Source organism: Drosophila innubila, assembly GCF_004354385.1.
Source record: "Drosophila innubila isolate TH190305 chromosome 2L unlocalized genomic scaffold, UK_Dinn_1.0 4_B_2L, whole genome shotgun sequence".
Lineage (NCBI taxonomy): Eukaryota > Metazoa > Arthropoda > Insecta > Diptera > Drosophilidae > Drosophila > Drosophila innubila.
The window spans coordinates 4,135,976-4,158,672 of NW_022995372.1; the positions used below are offsets into that span (position 1 = coordinate 4,135,976).

Genomic DNA, 22,697 nt, shown 5'->3' on the forward strand with positions numbered 1-22,697 from the left:
GTTCGTCGCGTTTAGTTTGCATCAGCTGGAAAAAATGAGTTTCAAGAGTCAACCAAAAGGTTTTGCCACCAAATCAATCCACGCTGGCCAGGATCCAGAGCAATGGAAAAGTGCCGCTGTTATACCTCCAATTTCACTGAGCACAACCTTTAAACAAGATGCACCTGGAGAACATCGTGTAAGATAACATACGTACATACATGCGTGTGTACATTTATGAATGCTCTCTTAGGACTGTAAATATATATTAATAAATACTAAGTGTTTTGTTTTCACTTGTGGAAAATACCCGCAGGTAAAGTACGTACATATGTATGTACACATGATGGTACACACGCATACATGCACCCATGCAACTTAATTGTTATCTTATTAATGTTGTTGTTGTGAGATAATCAACGCCGGCATAATTGACAGATAATTCTGTCAACTCAGCTGGGAGTCACTGTTAAAGTGTATACTTATATTTATGTACATAGATTTATAAATATGTAACTATGCGATTCACACAAACAAATATACTTACTATGCATATGTACATATACGCGTTAACATTGGTACAGTGGCTCATATCAAATATCATCCATTCTATGTAGAACATCTGACAGGTACAGTGGCTCGCAGCTTAATTTAACCAGTCACTTGTTAGCCTAATAATGTTTTAACATATTAAATACAATTAATTTTATTGGTTATGCATTTTTTTCAAAAATATTTTTAAACTACTTTAAACTAAAAAATCAACCAAAACAGCTTATTTCAAACAGGTAACAACTTTAATTTAAAACGGAAATAATAGAAAAGGGGAATTTGGAAACAAACAGGTTTCACTTTTAAAGTTATAATTGTATTAATTATTAAATTAACCAATATATATGATTGTAAATTTATAACTGTAAAGACAAAGATTAAATAAAATGGAAACAAGGAGAATTTTATTTTTAAAATTATTAAATTATATTTATATAAATAATTATTCGTGGATTGTAATAGAATTATTTATACAATTTTCGTAGGATCAAATAATGTCTAGAATTTTACTATATTTTCTAGACTATCAGCTGTTCTTGTTTGTGAGTTAAGAAAAACAATCATCGAAAGTGTTTTATATTTAGAAAATAGAAATATGTAAAGGTCTACCGAGTTCAGCTTTTTTGCAGATAAGTGTTTCAGGCAACAGTGATCTCTGTTGTCCATGAGATATGATATTTCTAATTTGCCGAATCATGATATTTATTTTCAAATGTATATATACCAAATAAGACTATCAATGAACAAAATGCAAGCTCATTATATTAAATTAATTGAATAGACATTTTATTTCAATAAATATATACACAAAATATATTAAGGGCCCCCTAAAAGATTTTGTGCTTAGAAAACAAAAAATTATAGTGCATTATATTTAAATATTTATTAAAATTGATATTTCATCTTACTTATATAGGGCTTTGAATACTCGAGGAGTGGCAATCCCACCCGCAATGTGCTGGAACAATGCTTGGCAGCACTGGATAATGCCAAGTATGGATTGACCTTCTCGTCTGGTCTGGGAGCAACAACCGCTGTGCTCACCATGCTCAGCAGTGGCGATCATATCATAATGGGAGACGATGTCTATGGTGGAACCAACAGACTCATTAGGTAAGTTTCGACTACAAGTTTAAATATTAACTCAAATTATTTATTTTATTTTCAGACAAGTCGCTGCTCGTTTGGGAATATCTGCTACTTTTGTGGATCCTACTAAATTGGAAAATATTAAAGCTGCTTTCAAACCTGAAACAAAGGTATACCAAAAGAAGATTTAAAAATTCAATTGAGTATTTATCATAAATCTATTGCAGCTTGTTTGGATTGAATCGCCAACGAATCCTTTACTCAAAGTTGCGGACATTGCAGCCATTAGCAAACTTTGCCATGATCATGGCAAAATTATTGTGGCTGTAGACAATACTTTCCTCACCTCGTACTTCCAAAGGCCCTTGGAGCTGGGAGCTGATTTAGTTTGCTATTCGTTGACCAAATATATGAATGGACACACCGATGTTGTAATGGGCGGCATAACAATGAACTGTGAAGATCTATACAACAGATTGAAGTTCTTGCAAAATGGTAAGTAAACTTATATACAGATATAGTTGAATAATGGTTTTGATAAGTTAAAAAATTAATAACTTTTATTTTGCAAAGAAAAAAAATTCACTTCTCTTTGTTTTTTCTTATTTTATTAATTTTTTCGTATGGTTTAAAAATGAAATATTGAGTTCTTTGGACTTGAATATTATTAAGAAAACATATTATTTATTTATCAAAACCCAAATATGGTTAGTTTTTGCTAAATTAAACAGTATGTGCATTTTTTATTATATCTTAACATTGACTTGACTTTTTATTAATTGAATCTTTGTTTAATTCCCTTTTTTCGGCAGCTGTTGGCATTGTTCCCTCGCCATTTGATTGTTACCAAGTTAATCGCAGTCTCAAAACATTGGCACTACGTATGGAACAGCATCAGAAAAATGCCATTCAAGTTGCAAAGTTCCTTGAGTCACATGACTTTGTTGAAAAGGTTTTGCATCCAGGATTGCCTTCTCATCCTCAGCATAAATTGGCACTAAAGCAGACTTATGGCTATAGCGGTGTATTCTCTTTTTATATCAAGGGCGGCACTTTAAAACAATCATCTGCATTCTTGAAGGCTCTGCAATTGTTTACACTTGCCGAAAGTCTTGGCGGATATGAAAGCTTGGCTGAATTACCGTAAGTATTCTCAAGTCTAGTATAAATACTGCAAGGGATTATAAATTTCAATGGGATATGAATAAATTCTTATAAGCATTTTCATATTTTATGATTGTTTAATTTTTGTTTTAATCCTAGATCTGTCATGACTCATGCCTCTGTTCCTGCTGAAGACAGAAAAACTTTGGGTATTACAGATGGTCTCATCCGTTTGTCTGTTGGTCTTGAAGACGCCGAGGATTTGATAAATGATATAAGCCGTGCTCTGGACATTGCAGCAAAGGCTTAAAAAGTAATCCGCACAAACACCATATAAATTTTCCATATTGTCCTGTTAAACAATAAAATGTTGTATACTGCAATGATCCACAAATTAATGTGACTATTCATTAGTATCAAATATATTTATTTAACTTAAAGCAGTTGATGAAAAAATAAAAATATTTAAAATAATATTACAAATGAAAATTATCAACTTTAAGTATATATTACAATGAAAACTGAAAGAAAATAAATTGTTTTATAAAATTCAAATAATCTTGTCATTTAAATATTTAAATTTCAAAAACAATTAATTTGTGTTTGTATCGAAGAACTTATTTGATATCGATATTTGTAGCGATATCGCAGCTAGTGCAATACATCGCAAGCGACCATGTTGGACTTAATCGATACTGGCAGTCGTACATCGATATGCATCGCTACAGTAGTCACATCCCTAATCAGAATGAAATGATAACAATAAAATTATTTTTATAGCCAGGAAAGATGATGTCTGAGTTGGCAGCCACGGCTTTTGTGGCCTTATCACTAAGATCGATTATCTCACTGAACTCCTATTCCGGAAATAACAAGCCGCCGATGTTCGGTGATTATGAAGCTCAGCGCCACTGGCAGGAAGTGACAGTGAATTTGGAGGCAAAACATTGGTACACGAATGGCACAGATAACGACCTGCAATATTGGGGGCTGGATTATCCGCCTCTTACAGCATATCACAGCTACCTTATGGGCCATGTAGCCAAATCACATAACTCCAGTTTTGTGGAATTACACACTAGCCGAGGCATCGAAACAAAGGAGCACAAGAGTTTTATGCGCCTCACGGTTTTGGCAGCAGATTCATTTGTTTATTTTCCAGCAATTTGGGCATTATGCGTTGGCTTAGATCGTGCTTTTCAGAGCAATGTGAAGCAACTCTTGTTGTTGCTACTCGCCTTTTATCCAGGACAAGTGCTGATCGACAACGGACATTTCCAGTATAACAACATTTCCCTTGGATTGGCAGCTGCTGCGATTGCTGCCGTGCTCTGGAATAAACATTATTCTGCCGCCTTTGCCTTCACATTGGCTCTGAACTATAAACAAATGGAATTGTATCACGCTTTGCCATTCTTTTCATATCTTCTCGCTACAACTTTATCACAAAAAAGGTAATATATAAACGAAGCTTAAATTTATTTATCAAAAAACTGTCTTATATGAGATCAGAGCTGTCAAAGCTACGAGGGTGGGTTGAAAAGTTAAGTAGGAAATTTAAATTAATACATCATTTTTTTGGATATTTATTTTAAAGAATTTGCATAATTTTATTATTTAAAAAGTGTATAGAAGCTACCACTAGATAAAATTAATTACTCTATTACCTTTATTTGAAAAGTTTCGCTTAAAAGTTTTTTTTCGCAATATTTGTGGACCGAAAACTAAGACCTATTTTTCATATAAAATCTAAGCATCATATTTTCAATTAGGAAGAATACTACAATTTATTTGAGGGAAATTATGTATAATTGATCATTAATTTCTCTTGCAGCCTTAAATCATTTGCAATTCAGTTAACAACAATAGCTAGCATTGTATTAACAGTATTTGCAATATTATGGTTACCTTGGTTGCATTCACTGGACGCAGCTTCCCAAGTTATACATCGACTGTTTCCACTTGGACGCGGTGTTTTTGAAGATAAAGTTGCCAATGTTTGGTGCAGCATTAATGTTATATTTAAATTAAAGTGAGTAAAACTATAATTACAATTAATCTTATTATAACAATTTATCCATCAATCATTTTCTTTTGTAGAAAACATTTCCTGAATCATCAGATGGCTTTAATCTGTCTGGGATCCACTTTATTAGCTGTGCTTCCCACTAATATCATACTCTTTTGGCGACGCAGCAAATATATGTTCCTGTTAACATTATTTAATACATCAGCAGCGTTTTTCCTATTCTCATTTCAAGTAAGAACTTTAACTTTCAATTATCAAACTTAACAAATTTATTTTGCAGGTTCATGAGAAGTCGATTTTGCTGATTGCCTTGCCAGCTATTTGCTTATTTAACTGGTGGCCTAAAGAGATGCTTTGGTTTCTGGAAGTCTCTGTATTTAGCATGATTCCACTATTAAAACGGGATCAATTATTGGTTTCTACTGTGGCAGCAACTTTTATTTTTCATTTAATCTTTAAATGCGATTACTTAAAAACTAAACAGCAAATTCTGTATGAAAATAATCTGCTAGATTCGGTTATTGTAATATCAGAAATTTTAATGATTTCCATTTTAATTGGCTTTCTAACAATTGAACCAACTCCCAAGTACCCAGACATTTGGCCTTTAATAATTTCCGTTGTAAGCTGTGCACATATTTTCCTGTTTCTAGTTTGGGGATATGTAAAACAGTTTAGCAAAAGTGATTTTTAGTTTAGAGAAATTTGTTCAATAAAAATATATGTCTGAAAACCAAATTGAACCACTATTATACTATAATATTATCACCAAAAAGGGGTTCCCCCAACGATACCAAGTTGTAATTAAAATTGGAAATGGAAAACGTTCCTGATTGAGAGTTTATTCAATTTATTGAACATTACGAGTATGTTGCATTCCATTTAAATAGAGAACACAACGCCATTACACTTTATAATTATTTTTTGTTTTTAGTTTTTTTTTTGTTTTTCTCCAATTTGCACAATGTCTTTAATATCTTTACATTTTTATTTGAACAAGTGTGATGGTGACATAAAGAAATTTTCTAATGATTTACGAAGTGTTTAATTTTGGTTTTCATTTCATTTTAGCACTATTTTTTTTTTATTTGATCTGGAAAAGTCTGCTGATGTGTAGACAATGAGAGTCGGACTACAACCTGTCGGTTATCTTTCCGTCAGGCGCCTCCACACGATGATCTTCTATTCGAGTTGGCTTGAAATTGACCGCATGATTTTAGTTCAGTGAATACTTCTGTGAAGAAAGCTGGCTCTGCATTTATTTTCAGCATTTTATTACTCAATCGGTTCACGATCACGAGGCATCTATAATCAAATGACACAGGTAACAAAAAAAAGTATTCCATAAGTTTAAAATTTTGAAATCCAACTGAATTCTTACCTGTCCCAAAAGTTCTCTTTGGAGTCTTCAACTAGAAATGGCTTGAGGGGATAACTAATCTCGTTACCCATGTATGAATATGACAAATACAAACAAGTAAGAACAGATGCCTGAAGATCAGATTCCTTTGTTTCCTCTCCGCTGACAAGTTCACGAACTAACATGTAGACGAATACAACATTTGCTGGATTTATGAATGCCACATCCTGAAAGCGAAATTATTCTTTTAATTGTCTGCAAAAATCACATTCATCTCTTCCACTATTCACAAATGATAAATGATAATAAAACTAGGCTTAACTTTTGTATATACTATCTAAGCATTAGAAAAATTTCAGTGTGGAAAGATCAAGTTTATTTTCAAACTTTAAAATGTCCCGCAATTAAATAAACTTACAGAATGGGAAAACCAGTATTAGCGCCACCTAGTGGTGTGTAGCTAGCAAATGGTTCAATGGTGTTCGGGTTTTGTTTTCAGAGTTTTAAGGGAATGCAAATATGAGTACATAATATTGGGCTTAGAATATGTAAAAGTCAAGTACTATTTTTGGAGAAAATATTGCGGAATGATATATTAATGACAACATATTTTTTTAATTGTTTTTCAACTTTTTAAAAAATCAAAATTTTTATTAAACTATTCTAAAAACTATTAGCAACCGTAATAAAATAGGCATATATTGCTTTAATCAAGAAAACAAAAATTTTTTTATGTGTCAAGGCTTTGTTTTGTCAGCGTATTAAATATAGAATAAAAATGGATTTTTACCTGCCAGCCTTGCAAGAGGAGGCTACGATCGACGGCTCTTAGCCACATGACAGCATCTCCAGGGTCGAAATTGTTTAACCGATGGCATCGATAATGCAAGAACATGCCTAGGCATTTAAGTAGCTCCGAAGTCGAAGCCTTTTAAATACGTAAATAAATTAATTAGATAAGATAAACTATTATAAGTTATTCGACATGCTTCGATTATCGCAAACTATTGATGTAAATTTGGATTTAAATCGAGTTTTAAGCCCAAACGCAAAAATCGAAAAAAAAGAAACGAGTTTTCGATTTATCGGAAAATAATACGTCGAGCTAAAAATATTGAATTAAAAAAATCGTTATCTGAAGTTGTACCAAAAAAAAAACCGATAACCGGAGCATGGAGTACATACAATGATTTTTAAACAGTGGTGTTCCAGAAATCCAAACCAAACAAAAATGTATGGGTTTTTGGTTAGTTTTCGGTAGATTTGTTTTTTAGGAACACCCTAATGTATCAACAGTGATTTTTTTTTCTCAATTGCGTATTACCTGAATAACGGTTTTGCGTGGAATGTGATTTTGATTGGTGTTCTTAATTTGTATCGAAGAAGCCTGTAACTGCTGGGGCAGTGTCAATGTTAAAGGCTGCTTTTGGATCAGTTTGTTGTGGTTGGTAATGGAATTGGTGTTGTTAACGCGTCCCAATTCCTTAGCTGTTGATGGCTTTTGTGTTTTGGTCGATGGAAAGAATGGCAGTTCCCTGATGACCTGATTTTGATTGCAGTGATGTTGTTGTTGATTTTGATGCTGTTGTTGATGCTGATGCTGATGCTCCTCGATGTGGTTACAGTGGAGTTGAATATTCTTATTTTTATCAGCTGCCGAGGAGGGATACGATGCCTCCAGTAATTGGGCCTTAAAGCAGGCCGACGGAATATTGGCGCATTTATTTTTATTCTCTACTTTCTTCTTGTTATGCGATGTGGATAGTTTTTTCCAGGAGAGCGCATTAATAAATAGCGAATGCTTTTTCAAACTCTTCTCAATCGAACTCTTCTCGGAGATGACAATCGAATTCTCGTTATGCGAGTCCAAATCATTGTTAATCGTATCTTTTGACGTAACTGTTAGATTATTAAAGTTGTGCGAATTGATTTGCGTATGCATATTAAATTGCATGCCTGAATTTGGATTTCTGGAGATTTGATGCGAAATCCCCGATTTCTTATTCTCACGGTTTTTCGCATTGTTCAGCTGCTCATAGGAGAAATTATTCAAATGCGAATCAATTGATCCCGCTGTATCGTTGATTTTCTCCGCCTGATTCTCGGCGGATTGATTGTATGGAAAATTGGGCTGTGACGAATATATAGGATGTCTATCCCGTGGATTAAAACTTAAAACCGTGCCCATGTTGACTACAACAACAAATAAAAGCAATCATACAATCGTATTAGAATTAGCATTAGTATTATATAAGCATTAGAAATCTTTAAATCTCAATAGACATCATGCATTTAATGTATTCCAAGTTATTGATTTATTAAGACACACGTCCAGACTCTTTGTATACATATTTTCACTACGTATTCCACAAATAAATACAGCTTATTTATTAGCCAAGTTAAGGTCCTAAGGAATTTCATATAAAATCACCTAGTTGGATTACCTAAATTCGTGATTTAAAATCAACTCAATTGATTTTAGTAGATTTTCTTTCTGCTGGTTATTTTTCTTGTTTTAATTTGTTTACGTTAGATTTGGATTAAATTAATTTAATCTTATTTATCTAAAGTTTAATTAATAGTCTTGCACTTTACACATTTTTCTGTATAATATTCAGTTATTATTAATATTCAACATATTTTTGAAACACATTAAACTAAAGAACTTCCGAAATATTACTTAAATCGATTTCTTACATGCGAAAATTCTTCTCAAGGGTTGGAATTTCATTAGCCATCACGGAGCATGCTCAGTAAGTATTTCACATTTTTTTGTTACCCCTATTTATGCGGGGATATTTTCTAAATATTTCTTACATATACAATTGTAGAAATCTAAAGGTATTTTTTCTATGTATTAGCAATGAATAATAAAAAAACTTCCTATCTATTAGTTCTAAGGGTTCTAATACAATTCCGATTTGTCTATTTGTCAAGCAACATATTATATACAATATTCGATTTGAGTATATAATATTTTGATTAGCTTAATTGCAGAGATTTAAATAATTAATATTCTTTTAAGTATTTATTAAATTGTTTAATTGAATGTATGACTTTCCATTTTGTTTTACCCATTGCAGATTCCTGAAGTTCTCGATTTTGACATCGCATCTTAAACATTAATTCAAATCTTTCTGGAAATTGTTGTTGTCTTGGACACATAGTTGATATTGTTAGTTATACTTAATTTTCGTTAGTTCATTAAAAACTCAGATGGGATTTTCTTTGATTACTTAAAGATATTTCTAAGATGTCAATGACTTTTAAATCCATGCAGCAAAGATATTGTAATAATCTATCAAACCGTAACAAATATATTTCTGGTACCTCTCGAAACAACTATTTCAGTAAAAGTTTATATTTCGGGTTTGTGCTTTCGGTTTCGGTAGCAGTACAGGTATGTAAACTCTTTATGCTTTTTCAAAATCTTCAAACTCTCATAACTTTGCTAAAACTTACCCGATTTTCTTCCGGAATACTATTTTGATCATTATTTGGCATCCAAATTGATTCTGCATCCAAATTTTGACTATCTAGAAAATTTATTTTTTTGGTCTTCACTGTCCAATTCACTGTCCACTTATTCCGTATTTTCGACTTGACGCTTTTTCAAAATCTTCAAACTCGCATAACTTTGCCAAAACTTACTCGATTTTGATGCGGAATATCATTTTGATCATTATTTGGCCTCCAAATTGATTCTGCATCAAAATTTATTAATTTAAAAAAATTCATTTTTTTGGTCTTCACTGTCCATTTCACTGTCCACTTATTCCATACTTTCCCCATTGACGCTTTTTCAAAATTTTAAACTCTCATAGCTCTGTAAAAACTTACTCGATTTTGATGCGGAATATCATTTTGATCATTATTTGGCCACCAAATTGATTCTTCATCCAAATTTTGACAATCTAGAAAATTCATTTTTTTTTTGTCTTCACTGTCCAATTCACTGTCCACTTATTCCGTATTTTCGACTTGACGCTTTTTCAAAATCTTCAAACTCGCATAACTTTGCCAAAACTTACTCGATTTTGATGCGGAATATCATTTTGATCATTATTTGACCTCCAAATTGATTCTGCATCAAAATTTATTAATTTAAAAAATTCATTTTTTGGTCTTCACTGTCCATTTTACTGTCCACTTATTCCATACTTTTCCCATTGACGCTTTTCAAAATTTTAAACTCTCATAGCTCTGCAAAACTTACTCGATTTTGATGCGAATATCATTTTGATCACTTTGCCACCAAATTGATTCTGCATCCAAATTTTGACAATCTAGAAAATTCATTTTTTTTTGTCTTCACTGTCCAATTCACTGTCCACTTATTCCGTATTTTGACTTGACGCTTCAAAATCTTCAAACTCGCATAACTTTGCCAAAACTTACTCGAGTTTGATGCGGAATATCATTTTGATCATTATTTGGCCTCCAAATTGATTCTGCATCAAAATTTATTAATTTAAAAATAATTAATTTTTTTGGTCTTCACTGTCCATTTTACTGTCCACTTATTCCGTATTTTCGACTTGACGCTTTTTCAAAATCTTCAAACTCGCATAACTTTGCCAAAACTTACTCGATTTTGATGCGGAATATCATTTTGATCATTATTTGGCCTCCAAATTGATTCTGCATCAAAATTTATTAATTTAAAAATAATTAATTTTTTTGGTCTTCACTGTCCATTTTACTGTCCACTTATTCCGTATTTTCGACTTGACGCTTTTTCAAAATCTTCAAACTCGCATAACTTTGCCAAAACTCACTCGATTTTGATGCGGAATACCATTTTGATCATTATTTGGCCTCCAAATTGATTCTGCAAATTTATTAATAAAAAAAAAATCATTATTTTGGTCTTCACTGTCCACTTATTCCTTAGTTTCTCCTTTTTAGAAAATCTTCCAACTCCCATAACTTTGCCAAAACGTACCCTATTTTCACGGAAAATATCAGTTTAATAATTTTTTTGACTAATAATTGATGCTGCAGTAATTTTTATAAAGTTACACTTTATATGTTTAGATACAATAAAAATATCAGTAAATTATAGGTATAGGTTATCTTAATTCGGAAACTCTATTGTACTAAATAAATGTAAAAAAAACTAATATAAATTAAATACAGTTGCAAAAAACTTTTGGTATTTTTTAATAACTGCTTGAAACATGTTGTGTAAACACTTTATCGTTATTTTTCTTCCCCCCAATGCGCATGGCGAAAATAAATGCAGTGGAAAGGAAGGCGAGGAGGGGAAGGGAAAGCGATAGCGAAAGGATAAGCGTTTGTTGAAAAATTACATAGTGTCAAGCTTTGCTTAAATAGTTTAAGTGTTAAATGTCTGCTTAGAAACAAATTGAGACCACAAATCAAATGATGAATGGGTCGCGAATTTGTCGGATTTTAGTTTATATTTGTAAGTTTGGCAGTTGTGCGATAAAATTGAAATCTTTCGTTTGGTATCAAGACTTGTTTTTACCTGAGTGATAACATACGTGTACATAAAATAATATATTGTATCTCAACAGTGTTTTCTAGAGCAACACTATGCCAACGCAGTTATTTCGATCCAAAAGCGAATAATTCGGATATGTTTATGCTAGGGGACGATGTGAATGGCTTCAACATGAATGAGGACCAAATTGTTAAGTTCATAAAGCCACTCGACAGGGGACCCTATTTTGATACATCCGCCACCAAAAATGTGACTTCGTTAGTTGGTAAAACGGGCCATCTCAATTGCCGGATCAAGAATCTTGGCAATAAAACGGTTTGTAGAGCTGGAATTAAAAATCATTATAATTTTAACACAATTTATTGCCGATTTTAGGTATCTTGGATACGACATAGGGACCTACATCTTTTAACGGTAGCTGAAAGCACTTACACATCGGACCAAAGATTTTCATCCATCTATAATAAGCAAACTGGCGATTGGTCCTTACAGGTAAATTTAGGAATAATATTCTTAATATTAATAATATGACACATTACTTTATTTAGTAACTTAAAACCATTTTAAACTTTTTAAAAAACGTGTATTTATTTTATTTAGATCAAATATCCTCAAATAAGAGATTCTGGAGTTTACGAATGTCAAGTCTCAACGACTCCTCCAGTGGGTTATACAATGCTCTTCTCTGTTGTTGGTAAGTTAAAGATATTATATCCAGATCAGAATTTTTTAAGCTTGAAAAATGATATATGTAAAACAATTATCATAGTCGAAAAATATAATAGGTATATGTTTTTGATATCAATAATAAATCGATAACTTTTCTTTCAGAACCAATAACAAGTATTCCGGGGGGTCCCGAATTATACATCGACTTGGGCTCAACGGTTAATTTGACATGCATCGTGAAACATCTTCCGGATCCGCCTTTAATGGTGCACTGGACCCACAATAATCAGGTGAGATTTGTTTGCCAAAAACGATTTGAAAACCATAATTTAATTAAAGTTTATCTTTCAGGAAATAAATTACGATTCGCCAAGGGGAGGAGTATCGGTAATTACCGAAAAGGGGGATATAACTACATCATATCTGCTAATACAACGTGCGCAAATATCCGATTCTGGCAGGTATTCCTGTTTGCCGTCAAATGCGAACTCCAAGTCCGTTAATGTTCACATCTTAAATGGTATGTAGATTTTGTAAATATTATCCTAGCGAAGAATAACCTATTATTTTCTGGATTTATGTAGGAGATCACCCGGCGGCTGTTCAAGGTGCAAACACAATTTTAGGACATAGTTTAAATGTGCTAGTTTTTATAATGGTTATCGCACGTATATAAGATTATTATTATTATATAATAATAAATTTGATTATCTTGTAAATATATAAATACAAAGTACTTACAGAAATTAAAATAAATAAAAAATTAGAAATTTCAAATAATGTATTTTAGTTTCTCCTATCATTTCTGAGTTCTGATTTAACTCTCTAAATCTTTCCTATAACTACAAGATACAAGATCGTTGTTCCAACTAATAATAAAAATGTTCCAGTCCTTTTTAAATAATATCGTAGTATCATCAAGCTATTTATTTATTATTATTTATAATTACTCTTTGGACCAATTGACAATCATTATGTTGAATTTATTAAATTAAAGGGACTATAAAAAGAATGGAAACAGACATATTGGAGGTTTTTTTTATCTTGAAACAACTCAACAAATAATTATTATAATAATCTCTTCAAATGCTTGTTACTACACTGCGATTTATGTACAATTTGAAGCGACGTTTTGACTTTGATTGAATTTAATTTGGTTCGCTAAAAGCTTTATCTTCAGCTAAAAAACCAACGATGGAAGCGGCAGAATCTTCACTTAGCCAGATGAGTCCGATAAATAGAGCTTCAATAACTCCGATTAATGCGCCAGCGCAAACATCCAAAATATAATGGCGTTTTAATATGAGTCTAGAAAGCACAACGCTTACAGCCCATGCAGTAATTGGCATCCAGAAAATAATTGGTAGCGAGTGAAGTTTGGTGAAAAAGATTAGCACATAAAAAGCTCTGGATGCGTGTCCTGAGGGAAAACTGAATTTATCAGGACCAATTGTTAACATATCGGTAGCAGCCACCGGTCGTCGTCTGCGCACGAATGCCTTTAACACAGCCACAATAAGAATGTCCAAGAGTAGGCCGATCAGCATATTGACTTGCATTTGATATAGATCTCTGGAATTCAACAGCCATATGAAGGCAATCCACGTACAAAGCCAAGCAATTCCATCGCAAGACACTTCTAGGAATTTGCAGTGTATCTTGAGAGATTTGAACGATGCAAACTGAAGCAGAAAAGTAACAAAGCGATCTGTCAGCTTAACATCTTTCTCCAGTATGGACTTTAATACAGGTGACATTTGATTCTGCAATTGAATTCATGAATTTCTAATCAATATTTATATATGTATACACATTACCGATTTCATGTTGAACGCTGCTTTTTAGTTTATTACTTTAATACGTAAACAAAGAAAGTTTTATTCAACTGATAAAAATAAACATTTTCTGATGAGTTGTTCATATGTGGTTTTTAGTGATGCTAGACACTGATGCTATCGATGTTTTACTATTCACTATCGTTGTGAAACCGATATATCGAAACTAACAAAGTTTTTCAAGACATCGATGACTTCACTGTTCGCAAACATCGATGGTTTAACTATCAAATGTATTAAAAAGAAAACCTAATAATTATTTTTGATTGAATGTTAAATAAACAATTCAATTTTTGAAACACATTAATAGCTACAAATATATAAATAAATAAAATTATATATATAAAAATTATAGTGAACCGAAACTGACAATTCTCGAGGGCATTGTCATGACTTACCATTAAGTTCAAAACCATTTCCACAACATCGACATCTTTAAATGTTAAAAAACAGCAGCGCTTTGGCAGTACCAAGAAATACCAGAACAATAATACACATGTTTAATTCAATTAATAAATTTATTATAACCGTTAGAAGATTTTGAGATTATTAAATTCGAAAAAATAAATGTGTAACTTTTTCTTAGCTTAATGATTTATTTAATATTACATTATTAAGATCGAAAACTGCATTTGCTTTTGATATTAAGAATCTCTTATTAGAAATATAAATATTTGTTCAATATTTGCTTGAAACTTTAGCATGGTATTATGAATATTGCTTTAAATTGCATAGTTTAACTATTTAAAAATTGTGGAGATTATTTTATTATCACATTATTTTCATTTACAGGCAAGAGATTTTACAAATGTTTTCTAGCTATATAAATCTGCTGATTAAAAAATAAAATGTTTGTTTGTTTCTTTGTTTTTAAACATAGTTCGGATCAAAATATACAGATATATTGCCAAACATACTGCATTACAAATTAAATACACTAAACAATCATTTTCATCAAAAAATGTTTTTAATGATTTAAGCAACACAATACTCAGATTATTATAAAAATTTGAAAGACAGGAATTTAATTCGAAATTTTTCAAAGTTATTTGAAATTACAAATTCGTTTAGCTCAATAGCACATAACTTTCTTTTTGTGATATTTCTATTTTTGACAACCAAATTTTATATCTTTTGCAGAATTACATTTAAATGAGTTTCGAACTACAAAAAATGACAATATTATAATTTTTGTTTACAAAAAATATTCTTTTGAAGCAGTTGATTTAAAAAAAATATACATATTAGCTTCAAAGCCTACAATGGTTATAAATACTTGTCTTACAACTAAATCTGGCAACGACAATATAAACTATAAACTTTTTTTTATCACTTATTGTCGAGCATTTTATAATTCATTTTGAAAAATTTATTTTGATTGATATAAAAATGAATTTAAAATTATATATATATATATAATTATGTTGTTCTGTTAAATTCATTTTTATAAGGATCAATTCCTAGACTATTCAATTTAGAATTTAATAAAGATTGATTAGTAAACCAAAATGGATAATTAATAAAAAACTATCTATGGGATACCCAAACTAAGTTATTGTATCAAAAATTTGTTGAAAATATCTATACCTAACAGCAAGTATCTTTTCATTCAAGCTTGAGCGTTATAGATATGTCCGAGTGAAATCAAAAGGTATAAAAAGAAAAGTGTTTAAGCTTAGTTTGCGATATCCCGTAGTGATGTGAACTAATTGATTTTTTTCGCTTTTTGTTTAGTTAGTGTTTGATTAGAATGCTGAAATGAGTGCATTTGGTTTGTGATAATATAGTTTTGTCGATGGTGTCGTTTTATAATGCCAAGCTACTTAAGTGTGTCATTAAATGTTAAAAATACTGAAGCATGTATTTCAATAAATATCAATATCTCTTTAATTGCTTAAATTTTTATTTTATTTATAAAAAGCATTAAGTAATTCTGTCCGTGCTTAAGTTAATTTATTTCACACCATAAAATTAAAACTTTGAACCGAGTTTTTTTTTTAGTATTTTGGTATTAGTTTCTAAGAATACAAATTAATATGAGTATGAGTATATATGTATATATATACATATGTAAGTATATATCGTGTGTGACACTCTACGTGTATATATAGATTTTAATATATACATATATATAAATTTGAATTTATATATGTATATTTATATTTATATTAGTGTTTAAATTTTATTTTGTTGTTTTCTATTTGTTGTTGGTTTTGAGTTCATAAATAAAATTGTGTGCGCTTGAAGGCTTGATTACTTGATTTCTTTTTTATTTGGCGTTGTATGTTAACTTTGCATTATTTTCACTGGAAACAAGGTTAAGAGGTACAGATAGTTCCTCGCCTTCGCAGGTATCATTAAACTCAGGCAAAGATTGTGATTTTTTTCGTTTTAAAATAACATCTTTTAGTGTTGCTGCCGCTCCTCCTGTTTCAGATAATTCCGATTTGTATTTCTAAAAACAAAAAAAACAAAAGAAGGTTTGCTAAGTTTAAATCAAAAATCATTTATGCTGAGCCTTTTTTTTAGCATTCTTTCAATATTAGTTTTACCTCTTATCCTTTTATTACTTTCTTCAATTCTAACTATTTTTAACTGTCAATAATTGGCAACAGTGGACACAATACTTACGTTAAATACTAGATCTGAAATACTGAGTGTTTCCTGATTTATTGATAAATCCAGTTTCTTGCATTCAACGGGACTACTGATGTTATGCGTTTCATACTCTACCGCCGAATTGCAGGGTAATTGTCGGTTTCCTGCAAATTGTTAACAAAAGTTTATTAATCAAAAATGATTATTCAATAAAAAGAAAAACTTACTTTTCTTCGATTTCTCACATTCTTTTGGACGCCTGCGCCGAGTATGGATGGTATCGCGTCTCATTGAATGGGGTCGATTAACGCCATGTAGCTTAAAGTACAATCCGCAAGCATTACAAACCATTTCACCTCTGACACTACGTCGCCAAATTGTTGTTGTTAAGGTTCCACAATTCGAGCAAGACATGTCCTTCTGTGATGTAGACAGAGCACTTGTGCTGTTGCATTTTAAGCTCTGCGAATGTGAGGTTTTAAATAGAATTAGTATTTAATTAATTGAATTAATACATGCCTTTTTGTCTTTGATTCCTTCTGTCAATGTATTTGATACACTTTCGGAACGAACGAAAGTATCGGTCACCTTAATATCTGGAGACTCGATGCAATCTGTTTTTGTAGGAAAACTTTGCTTTCTTCTACATATTTTGACAACACTCGATTGAGATTCAGACATATCCTAGTCCACAAAAAATAAATATATCGTGTGTTTACGTACATATTTAATAGAATATATATATTTAAATCATATCATTATGTTACCTTTAATAGTGGTAATGGTTCTTCAGGTACTTTTGTCAATGCTATGGTCGACGGCACAGGAAATACAAAAGTTTGATTCATCATGTTTCGCAATAATTGCGATGCTCGACTTTCCTCTTTGTTTTTTGCTAAAATCAAATGAAAAATTAATTGTAATTTTTTAAATACATTTTGTTAAAAATTAAGATTTTCATTAAAAATATGATTTTATAATTATAAAAATATTTTTTATGGAAATAAAATGGAGATTTTAAATTTCCAATTAACAAATTTCTATTTGTCTGATACTTATTTATGGTGCAAAAGAAAGGTAATACAACATTTTTACATAATAACTGTGACAGCTATGTTGTATGAAAATGTCAGCCTCCTAGGTCTTATGGTTTGGGCTGTGCAATGATCAGTCAGTCAGTGAGTGAGTCAGGACAAAGAGTTTTATATATGTATGTATATAGTGCTTACCAGCGGATCGTGCCAATGCTTGCCAAAGTTGTGTCGTCGCCGCATCTGTTGCATGATCAGAATTAACGCTCTCCGGAGTCTTTCGATCGTTCATAGCAGATGCAATATCCATTTCTAGTTTATTCGAATCAGAGCTGTCCTCAGAGTCCGATAGACAAGTGGTAGCAATACTTTCGGTATTCAGTTTTTTAGTGTTCAATTGGTATCCAGACGAGCCAACATCATTAATAGTAATACTATAATTTTTAGGATCGCCATCGCCAATCCTTATAGGATTCGCCTGGATATCAAGTATTGGAGGTTGACCAAATGTGTTACGTGTTGTTGCTGTTGTTGCTATTGTGGCTATTGTTGTTGCTGTTGTTGGAGCTACAACATTCCGTTCAGTGGAATATTCAATTTTCTTCTTTTTCACGGACAAGTCGATTTCAACACTATCTTGCATCTCATTATCGATTGATGGACGTTTTGATTTTATCACAGAACTTTTAATACTTGTATCTACAATTGCAGAGAGACAAGGAGATTGGGGATTCGAGCATGGTGGTGAAATGACAATCTTTTTACTTATATCCATAAGCACTGCGGCAGTCTCTAATTGCTGTTGCAAGCTTTTATATTGCTCAACATCTGGATCTTTTGAATTCATCGCCGTACCGTTATCTAATTCAAAATATTTCTCAGTTTTAATTGTTGCTGTTCGCGCTGTCATTAGATTTGAATCTTGAATCTTCATCGGCTCTCTTTCAATAGCATTACTGGATGTTTGTGATTGGGATGGACTTTCAAATAAGTTTGAATACATTAAAGGCGTCTGAATGTCTCTTATGTTATTCTCCATATGTCGCTCCAGATTCTTTGCTGAATTTAAAGGACCATCAAGTTTTGGTTGCCGTTGGCTATATCTGGTTTTTGAAGATTTGCTTAGTTCAGTCAGTGCCTTTGCCGCTATTGCCTCGGATGTGGACTTTAAAATTTCATCAAGTTTTGATTCCAAATGATTTGTATCCTGCAATTAAATTATTTCAAAATATTAATTAATTTTTTGTTAACTTTAATATTACTATATTTATTTTTTTTTTTTATCAAATATTTATACATTAACTCTTAGCTTATTTGATTCACAATATTGTAAAAATTTTAATCAAATGTATCTTTTAATGGAGTGAAGATACAAATAAAATTTAAGCGTTATTTTTTTTTATTAATATTTTAACTTAAGCAAAATATTTTTATTATTTTTTTAAATTATATTGTTTCTGAGTTAAACAATAAAAACAAAAATGTTGTGGGTCACTTAATTATAATTATATTTAAATGAAATCGTTATATGCTTAAGTAGATAAATCACTTACAAGCTTCGACGATTCCGATATTGTTAAAAATTCTCTTAATGCCAAATGTGAATTCAACGCCATGTTGCGAAACTTCCAAAACGATTCAAGCTTTGTACGACACTCACGGCAGATAACTGTAGGGAATCCATCATTCGGTAATGGCTGAAAAAGACAAGTTTGAAAATTAATCAAAATCTATTTTATTTACTCAGGTACTCTTTTATAAAAGTTTATTTTCGACCATTTCTTCCTATGGCAGCTATATGATATATGGAACCGATTTGAACCAAATGTGGTCAGAATGTACAAAACCAACATTAATGCATATTCTATCAGTTTGGTTCTGATATCTCAACAAACAAAAAAATTTTTCATACTAAAACTTAATTTTCGATGTATCGTTCCTATGGCAGCTATATGATATAGTGGTTCGATCCAAAAATAAAAACAAACTAGATCTGCCTATGGTATCCAGGAACATACGTAACAAGTTTGAAGTCTCTAGCTCTTATGGTTTCTGAGTTCGACGCGTTCAAACAGACGGACAGACAAACAGACGGACATGGCTCAGTCGACTTGGCTGTTGATCCTGACCAAGAATTTATTTCTGCCAGGCCCCTTCTACCTGTTACATACATTCTGACAAACATATTATACCCTTTTTTGCGCATTTTCAATGGGCTCAGGGTATAAAAAGTTAAAACGAATCTTATAATAAATAAATATAGCTATATTAATATAATAAATTTATATAAAAACCAAAGGACAGGTATATTTATATTTCAAAATAAAATACCTACTTTTTTGTGTGGTCAAAACTATTACTTGACTAACTGTAAGTTGCATTAGAGCGGTTAGTCAGTTCGATAACGATAACAATATTTTACTCCTCAAAATAAATGCAAGCAATAGGATTGTAAAATTTAAAGTTATATATTCAAGAACAGACAATAAAGTGTAAGTCGCTTATCATTATCTAGGTGGAAATATATATACATATCTAAGATAATTTGCATTCAGATATTTCGATCAAACGTATCGAATTTTTGATTAAGTACATCCTACCTAACATATCGATGTCTTGTGGCCAATTGGTCCAATAAGAATACATAATGAACTTTGTATGAATTTCTTTTACCTTTTTTCTTTTTGACAACTTCAATTTGTTGTTAAAACAAAATAAAGCAATTGGTATAATTGGAAGAATTTGAAAGGGTATCTAAGTTTCGGTATATATTGCAGATACGCATGTTGTCAATAGCGACAAATGTTTATAAAATAAAAATATAAAACACTTTGTCTCACTCGCACCTATCAGTAATTCATAAGATGCTGAATGTTGTAAAAGTGAGGTGTATAAACGTAATTCCAGCATAATGTATTAATATTTAAGTTGCTGTGTATGTGTATGCATGTATGCCTGTATGTTTTCACATGTGTGCATATGTATGCATGTACCACAATAGAATGGATATTATAGTAATTTATTTAAACACATATTTATTCAAATATACTTAAAAGTACTCGAAATATATATTAACATATGTTTGCAGCTAAGTATAAAAGTATAAAAAGTTGCACGGAAAGGCAACTAACTCAGAGCAGACATTTCTTTTATTTTTGAAGTGATGGTAGCGTAATCACACACAATCACATGTATGTATGTATGTATGCATGTATGAATGTGCATGCATACAAACATCGTGAGCAGACACACACGCACAAGTGCGCTCATACATACCTCGTACATATACACATCGATATATTCATACATGTGTGGGTTTCTGTGTGTGAGTGTGTGTTGTGTGTGTGTGTGTTGAATTAAAAACAACTTTGCCTTACCTTAATAGAGAGACAGTTGAATATCTGAATTGTAATGTGCGGTGATGAATCATCTTTATGCTCTTGATTGTAATTTTCGTTGCTTGAAGTATTTTCGCCGATATCATGAAATACATGATGTTTTGTTGCTGATGATGACTTAGTGGCATTATCGTAAAGAACAATATCATGTTGCTGCTGCTTCTTGTTGTTGTTGTTGTTGTGTATAAATTGTTGTTGCTGCTCCTGGCCAATTGGATTTGTTGCTTCGCTCGTTATTATTACTTCATTTTCCGATTGATTGGAAAACATGCGTGCATACATAATATTGTTGTTGTCAATTTTGCAGGGCGGGTTGGCAATAGCAGAAGGCACACTCGGTGTATAATTGTTTTTATTTGTATTTTTATGTTGAGGATTCGGTTTTGGATTTGGATTATTGCTTTGCACTGCTGATAACGAGTTATCACATTGGCAGCAACATGTATTTGGATTTGGGTCCAATGCATTGCATACACATTTCGAATTCGAATTCGATGCATTCTCATTTATATTGCACTGATTAACATATAATTGGTGTTGGCTACTGCCAACTGTTTCATTTGCGCTTGTCTCACTATTATAAATTTGTAGATCTCCGATATCGCACTCATTAACCAAAGTGAGGCACAATCGACAAACTTGGCGATACTTATGTGGTACATTATACATAATTATGTGTTATTTTTTTATTTGCTTACACTTTTAATCAAATTTACACACACTCTTATTCTGCGTTATATTAAAAATTATAACTTTAAAACAAATTAGAAAACAAATGTAAACACTATTTGTCACTTTTTCATTGTTTTACAATCCACATTCAGCTCACTGAAAATAATTCAGTTCAGTAGTTCGTTTCGACTGCGATAACATCGTGAACTACTAGTTCGCTTCAACTTAATTGATAGCACCACATTGCTGTTGTACTATTAATGGACGTTGAGACTACATACATTTCGATAAATTCAGACATGTTAGAGTAGAATATAATATTTAAGTAAGGCAAAGATGTTACAGGACATTGATGATGATAACATTGTATGCTACGGATATTATTCGGCAAACATCTGCAATAGTAGTAAATAAAATATTATTTATTATTTATTCACTGAACTTAAACCCATTTCCACCTGCAATAAAAATCGATAGACCAGCCATTTATCTCTCCAGTGAGCTTAAGCCAATTTCCACTTGCTATACTATAGGCAGTTATTTTTTACGAGAACTTCACAATATAGGTGTTCTAAACGATGAGTGAAAGTCTTACAAAAATTTACAAATTGAAATTGTTTATTTTGAATAGATTTAAAATATAATATTCCGTAAACTGTTAGAATTCCTCTTGAAAATTAATATAAATATTTTTAAATGTCATTATATGAATAAAAGCAACAAACAAGTTTGCAATATTACTGCCATCTACAGAGATAGGAAAAACTTAGGACAAACATTGTACGCTGCCGCATTTTATAAATTGCTTGTAGAATAAAAAAAAAGATAGTTAGAAAGCCATACATATTAAAAGAGAGCAGCTGTTCTATCTTGGCAAACGTGTTTATTTTTGCTTTTTGAGAATTATTTCTTAT

At 31.5% G+C, this 22,697-nt stretch overlaps 6 protein-coding genes across 7 annotated transcripts; 3 read left to right on the forward strand and 3 right to left on the reverse strand.

Annotated features, from left to right (window-relative positions):
- Positions 1-34: 34 nt before the first annotated feature.
- On the forward strand, positions 35-3,122 carry LOC117781410 (cystathionine gamma-lyase). Its single transcript, XM_034618161.1, has 6 exons — positions 35-178; positions 1,448-1,644; positions 1,700-1,790; positions 1,848-2,115; positions 2,433-2,763; positions 2,884-3,122. Exons 1-6 carry the CDS (start codon positions 35-37, stop codon positions 3,032-3,034), a joined length of 1,182 nt encoding a protein of 393 aa, XP_034474052.1. The 3' UTR covers positions 3,035-3,122.
- A 347-nt stretch (positions 3,123-3,469) lies between these two features.
- LOC117781489 (probable dolichyl pyrophosphate Man9GlcNAc2 alpha-1,3-glucosyltransferase) lies at positions 3,470-5,491 on the forward strand. The gene is made up of 4 exons (XM_034618258.1): positions 3,470-4,178; positions 4,559-4,756; positions 4,825-4,984; positions 5,034-5,491. Exons 1-4 carry the CDS (start codon positions 3,514-3,516, stop codon positions 5,445-5,447), a joined length of 1,437 nt encoding a protein of 478 aa, XP_034474149.1. The 5' UTR covers positions 3,470-3,513; the 3' UTR covers positions 5,448-5,491.
- Positions 5,492-5,586: 95 nt separating this feature from the next.
- LOC117781490 (cyclin-dependent kinase 5 activator 1) lies at positions 5,587-8,611 on the reverse strand. The gene is made up of 5 exons (XM_034618259.1): positions 8,558-8,611; positions 7,438-8,306; positions 6,904-7,041; positions 6,135-6,340; positions 5,587-6,058 (listed from the first exon to the last, which is right to left on the reverse strand). Exons 2-5 carry the CDS (start codon positions 8,299-8,301, stop codon positions 5,911-5,913), a joined length of 1,356 nt encoding a protein of 451 aa, XP_034474150.1. The 5' UTR covers positions 8,302-8,306; positions 8,558-8,611; the 3' UTR covers positions 5,587-5,910.
- A 2,815-nt stretch (positions 8,612-11,426) lies between these two features.
- LOC117780145 (hemicentin-1) lies at positions 11,427-12,969 on the forward strand. The gene is made up of 7 exons (XM_034616568.1): positions 11,427-11,541; positions 11,654-11,895; positions 11,956-12,072; positions 12,181-12,274; positions 12,412-12,539; positions 12,601-12,769; positions 12,834-12,969. Exons 1-7 carry the CDS (start codon positions 11,499-11,501, stop codon positions 12,923-12,925), a joined length of 885 nt encoding a protein of 294 aa, XP_034472459.1. The 5' UTR covers positions 11,427-11,498; the 3' UTR covers positions 12,926-12,969.
- A 230-nt stretch (positions 12,970-13,199) lies between these two features.
- Positions 13,200-14,205, reverse strand: LOC117780146 (phospholipid phosphatase 6). Its single transcript, XM_034616569.1, has 2 exons — positions 14,067-14,205; positions 13,200-14,012 (listed from the first exon to the last, which is right to left on the reverse strand). The coding sequence occupies exons 1-2, from the start codon at positions 14,073-14,075 to the stop codon at positions 13,398-13,400; spliced, it is 624 nt and encodes a 207-aa protein (XP_034472460.1). The 5' UTR covers positions 14,076-14,205; the 3' UTR covers positions 13,200-13,397.
- A 1,619-nt stretch (positions 14,206-15,824) lies between these two features.
- Positions 15,825-21,940, reverse strand: LOC117780144. 2 transcript variants are annotated; one of them, XM_034616565.1, is made up of 8 exons: positions 21,091-21,940; positions 19,267-19,410; positions 17,912-18,920; positions 17,450-17,577; positions 17,202-17,366; positions 16,910-17,144; positions 16,716-16,846; positions 15,825-16,539 (listed from the first exon to the last, which is right to left on the reverse strand). In XM_034616565.1, the coding sequence occupies exons 1-8, from the start codon at positions 21,778-21,780 to the stop codon at positions 16,354-16,356; spliced, it is 2,688 nt and encodes an 895-aa protein (XP_034472456.1). In that variant the 5' UTR covers positions 21,781-21,940; the 3' UTR covers positions 15,825-16,353. The 2 variants fall into 2 exon arrangements, with proteins under 2 accessions (XP_034472456.1, XP_034472457.1); XM_034616566.1 differs by lacking the exon at positions 17,202-17,366 and having other exon boundaries at positions 21,091-21,939.
- Positions 21,941-22,697: the final 757 nt, after the last annotated feature.

What these genes read in the sequence shown, in the direction of transcription:
- LOC117781410 (XM_034618161.1), top strand. Translation starts at nt 35, where the DNA reads ATGAGTTTCAAGAGTCAACCAAAAGGTTTTGCCACCAAATCAATCCAC. An exon ending in CTTTCAAACCTGAAACAAAG is followed by an intron (nt 1,791 to 1,847) that starts GTATACCAAAAG and finishes AATCTATTGCAG; the next exon opens with CTTGTTTGGATTGAATCGCC. An exon ending in GAAAGCTTGGCTGAATTACC is followed by an intron (nt 2,764 to 2,883) that starts GTAAGTATTCTC and finishes TTTTAATCCTAG; the next exon opens with ATCTGTCATGACTCATGCCT.
- LOC117781489 (XM_034618258.1), top strand. Translation starts at nt 3,514, where the DNA reads ATGATGTCTGAGTTGGCAGCCACGGCTTTTGTGGCCTTATCACTAAGA. An exon ending in AATGTTATATTTAAATTAAA is followed by an intron (nt 4,757 to 4,824) that starts GTGAGTAAAACT and finishes TTTCTTTTGTAG; the next exon opens with AAAACATTTCCTGAATCATC. An exon ending in TTTTCCTATTCTCATTTCAA is followed by an intron (nt 4,985 to 5,033) that starts GTAAGAACTTTA and finishes TTTATTTTGCAG; the next exon opens with GTTCATGAGAAGTCGATTTT.
- LOC117781490 (XM_034618259.1), bottom strand. Translation starts at nt 8,301, where the DNA reads ATGGGCACGGTTTTAAGTTTTAATCCACGGGATAGACATCCTATATAT. An exon ending in CACGCAAAACCGTTATTCAG is followed by an intron (nt 7,042 to 7,437) that starts GTAATACGCAAT and finishes CGTATTTAAAAG; the next exon opens with GCTTCGACTTCGGAGCTACT. An exon ending in AAAGAGAACTTTTGGGACAG is followed by an intron (nt 6,059 to 6,134) that starts GTAAGAATTCAG and finishes ATTTGATTATAG; the next exon opens with ATGCCTCGTGATCGTGAACC.
- LOC117780145 (XM_034616568.1), top strand. Translation starts at nt 11,499, where the DNA reads ATGATGAATGGGTCGCGAATTTGTCGGATTTTAGTTTATATTT. An exon ending in CTGGCGATTGGTCCTTACAG is followed by an intron (nt 12,073 to 12,180) that starts GTAAATTTAGGA and finishes TATTTTATTTAG; the next exon opens with ATCAAATATCCTCAAATAAG. An exon ending in AATGCTCTTCTCTGTTGTTG is followed by an intron (nt 12,275 to 12,411) that starts GTAAGTTAAAGA and finishes CTTTTCTTTCAG; the next exon opens with AACCAATAACAAGTATTCCG.
- LOC117780144 (XM_034616565.1), bottom strand. Translation starts at nt 21,780, where the DNA reads ATGTATAATGTACCACATAAGTATCGCCAAGTTTGTCGATTGTGCCTC. An exon ending in AACCATTACCACTATTAAAG is followed by an intron (nt 17,367 to 17,449) that starts GTAACATAATGA and finishes TTTGTGGACTAG; the next exon opens with GATATGTCTGAATCTCAATC. An exon ending in AAGGAATCAAAGACAAAAAG is followed by an intron (nt 17,145 to 17,201) that starts GCATGTATTAAT and finishes TCACATTCGCAG; the next exon opens with AGCTTAAAATGCAACAGCAC.